Raw genomic sequence first — 3500 nt, 5'->3', positions numbered from 1 at the left:
GGCCTAATCCATGGGCTAGGGGGTGGTTTAGTCCAGTTCTATTCAGCCAAGGCCAGTCTGCAGAAGATAATGTGTTTCTGAGAGCTTGGGGAAAAGGTAGATTGGGTAAGGCCAGCCCAGGACCTTCTGTACCAACTTCAGAGTGGACCAGGGCTATAAAGCCCCTTAGGTGGGTCCCCTGACATCGACCGACTTAGCCCAAGACTGAAGTGTTGTCCTCAGTGTAGCTTGATTTGAGGGCTTTGGCTGTTACAGATGTGAAGTCCACCTCTAGTCACACTGTTGGTAGTGCCACTTCAGCAGAACAGTATTTTGAATAAGAAAAGGCAATGTTTATGAGACTGAAGCTGGATCAGAGCACAAAGCACTATTTTCCTTTAACAGCTCTGCTTTTAGGTAATTTGCCTGCCCAAAGACTAGGTTAACAAAAGCTACTAGCTGCTTTTCTAGTGTTATTAGTAAACCCTGTTTACCAGGCAGACTGTCTTGTCTGTTTGTGATGCCCCAAGCATCAACAACACTTTCCTATTTTGGGCTTTTGCTCAACTTTGTTTCAGCATCTTTGTAAAAACTACTTTGTCTAAACTCAAACTTCATGCTCTGATAACTGGCCTTTTGGGCCAATACTGTCCTTGACTCCTCAACAGAGTGAGATTTTTTCATCTCCTTACAGTCCTGTGACATTCACCCTCTGTTCCTCTCATAGTCAGCATCACATCTACCTTAGAGTGTCCTATCTAGACTAGGAGGTCCCTGAAGGCAGATGCTGGCACCTCGCTTCACGATGCTGAACACATTTTGCTTTGTACATGGGCCACTACACATGCAAGGCTCATTTCCAGGATGACTGAGAGCTGTCTGTGTGCTCTCTCCTTCCCAGCGCCTCGTGTGCAGACTCAATAGGAGGGAGGGTCTATAGAGATGTGATCTCAGGGCTCATTGTCTTCTTCCACCAAATCTGAAGGTGGAGGGATGAGGTCTCGAGGATTCATCCTGGCCACTAGGCAGACGTCATAACTGTCATGCATGAGGACATTGATGGCTACGACATTCCATTGGTTTTCCCAAGGGTCCAGCTCCAGTATTTCCTTGGTGATAACCTCATGGCGATCTGAAAAGCAGGGGGGAAAAAAAAGAGAGAAAGACCAAATACCATAGTGGTATTAAATTTAGGGGTCATCGTAATTGTATTCAGTGGTTTCCTCCAAAGTGAATTATATTTTTAAAAAAGTACCAAATAGTTAATCAGGAATTGAAAATAGACACTTTAATGGAATGCACAGTATTTTCAATATTTAAGGAGTAAAGATATTCCATGTAACAATTCACATTCGAAAGCAATTAAAGAAATACAAGTGTATAAACATGAAAGATGTTTCAATATATTTCTATGCGAGTTCTGGTGCTGGAGGAGTCTTGAACTGACAAGAAAACAAGTATGTCTGTGTTGGAGAGGGTGAAACCAAGTTTCTCCTTGGAGGATAGAATTTTGAAGCTCCATCTCACATACTTTGGGCATGTGGCCAGGAGGGACTGGTCTTTGGAGAAGGACATCATGCTCAGAAGGGAGAAGGGACAGCACAGGAAAGGAAGACCCCAGATGAGATGGATTGATACAATGACTGGGGCAATGGGGGTAAGAGTGTAGGAGTCAGTGAGACTGGCTCAGGACAGGGCAGGGTTCATAGCTGCTGTACATAGGGTCACTATGGGTCACAGGTGACTCAACAGCACCTAACAACAACAACAACAATAATAATATTAAGCAGTCAAGGAATGAACATTATCTTTATTTCTATGCTGATGACAGGAGGTGTGATTGAAGTGTTACTGGCCTCATTGAATTGATGCTTGCTCTCATCCAGATAGGGATACTAATACTAAATTTCTTTTTAGGAAACAGATGGCACACTAAAATGGTCTAATTTGAAGAAGGTTTATTAGTAAGTCTATTAAGCAAAAGCACAGACCATGTTAGGAAAACTTTGAAGGATGCAGCAGTGCTCTAGGTAATGGCTCTAGAGTCATTACCCCATCTAGGTCTGAAAGGTAAGAAGAAGGCATAGTTCTGGAATGTGGAAGGGTCAGCTGCATGGTGAGGGTCATCCGGCAGGAGCAGGTTGAATAGAGGAAGAAGGATACAGACATTCTTGGCAATTCTCCAGGGAGGGAACAGGGAGAAGAAACACCCTCTCCCTCTTCTCCCACTTTGTCTCACTTTCTTTGGACATGTTGTCAAAAGAGGCCAGTCTCTGGAAAAAAGGCACATGCTTGGAGATGTTGAAGGGAAGGGGACAGAAAGGCTCTCAAGGAGATGGACACAGTGACTGTTACAATGGGTATGAGCACAGAGAAGAGAGAGGATGGTGCAAGGTTTATATCTGCTGTTCATAGCGTCACTATGAGTCATAGCTAACTCGATAGCACCTAACACAACATCTCCCATAGGTTGAACCCAATCAGAAGTCAGAGGAGAAGGAGGCATTGATGCTGGTCCTACAGATCAGCCTTAAAGGGCCAAGAGCACTCAAGAAATGTGGAGGAAGGATTTGGAAAGCAAATGAATGATTTTCAGTCCTGATGCCTGTATTGTAATTTTATGATGATTATGTAAATATGCCTCATCCATTCATGGCATATAAATAAACTTTTGAAGTGGTCCATGTGTGCTTGTAAAGAATGTATATTCTGTGCTCGCTTCGGCAGCACATATACTAAAATTGGAACAATACAGAGAAGATCAGCAAGAAGTGTTCCATTAGAAAAGAAAATTTAAAAAAAAAAGAAAAAAAAAGAATGTATATTCTGTAATTATTGGATGTGGTGTTCATTGTGGTTGTTGTTGTGGTGTACCGTAGAGTCGAAACTGACTCAAAGCTGACCCTCTAGCAGGTTTTCAGAGGTTGTAAATCACATGGGAGGAGACTGCCCATCTTTGATCAGGAGAGTAGCTGGTGAATCTGAAGCTTGAGTGTTCATTAGACCATGTTATTCAACTTTTTTACATATTTACTGTTTTTGGAGGGTCATACTACCAGTTATTTAGAGAGTTGTGGTAAAATAACCTGTCAAGGTTATGGATTTAAAACCGTCTTCCTTTAGTTATGCTCACTTTAGAATATTTATATAGCTTCTTGATGAATTTAAGCCTTTTAGCATTATGAGGTGGCTCTCTTATTGTAATATATAAATATAGCTACATCAGAATTCTTTTTGGTTAGGAATATAAGTAGTATAAAGCAGGTTTTGAAAAGTATTCTGGAAAGCTTTTTGTTAGTTAGTTCCTTTATACTTAATGTAGTTCCTTTATACTTTCTGTAATTATTTATATGTTGTTGTTGCTGTATGCTGTTGAGGCAGAACTGAATCTTTTTTTTGCCTTTGCCTTTTTTATTTTTTAAATTAAATTTTATTAGTTTTAATGAACATTTACAGAGATTTTGGGTTTTCATTCATTCATTGTTGCACTGTTTTCTCCACCCTCATCCCCAGTTCGTTCT

The 3500-nt window shown here is 41.1% G+C and overlaps 1 protein-coding gene across 1 annotated transcript in view; it reads right to left on the bottom strand.

Moving 5' to 3' along the window:
* Positions 1 to 929: 929 nt before the first annotated feature.
* The window catches only part of KBTBD12 (kelch repeat and BTB (POZ) domain containing 12), a 128725-nt gene continuing 126154 nt past the window's right edge, over positions 930 to 3500 (bottom strand). Inside the window, exon 6 of the mRNA XM_006895207.1 lies at positions 930 to 1111. Within this exon, the coding sequence (XP_006895269.1) occupies positions 930 to 1111 (182 nt within the window). The remainder of the gene's footprint in view (positions 1112 to 3500) is intronic.

The sequence above is a fragment of the Elephantulus edwardii genome, unplaced genomic scaffold (assembly GCF_000299155.1).
Source record: "Elephantulus edwardii isolate Elephantulus edwardi_28Jun2011 unplaced genomic scaffold, EleEdw1.0 scaffold00161, whole genome shotgun sequence".
Classification (NCBI taxonomy): Eukaryota; Metazoa; Chordata; class Mammalia; order Macroscelidea; family Macroscelididae; genus Elephantulus; species Elephantulus edwardii.
This window is presented reverse-complemented; position numbering and strand designations above follow the sequence as displayed.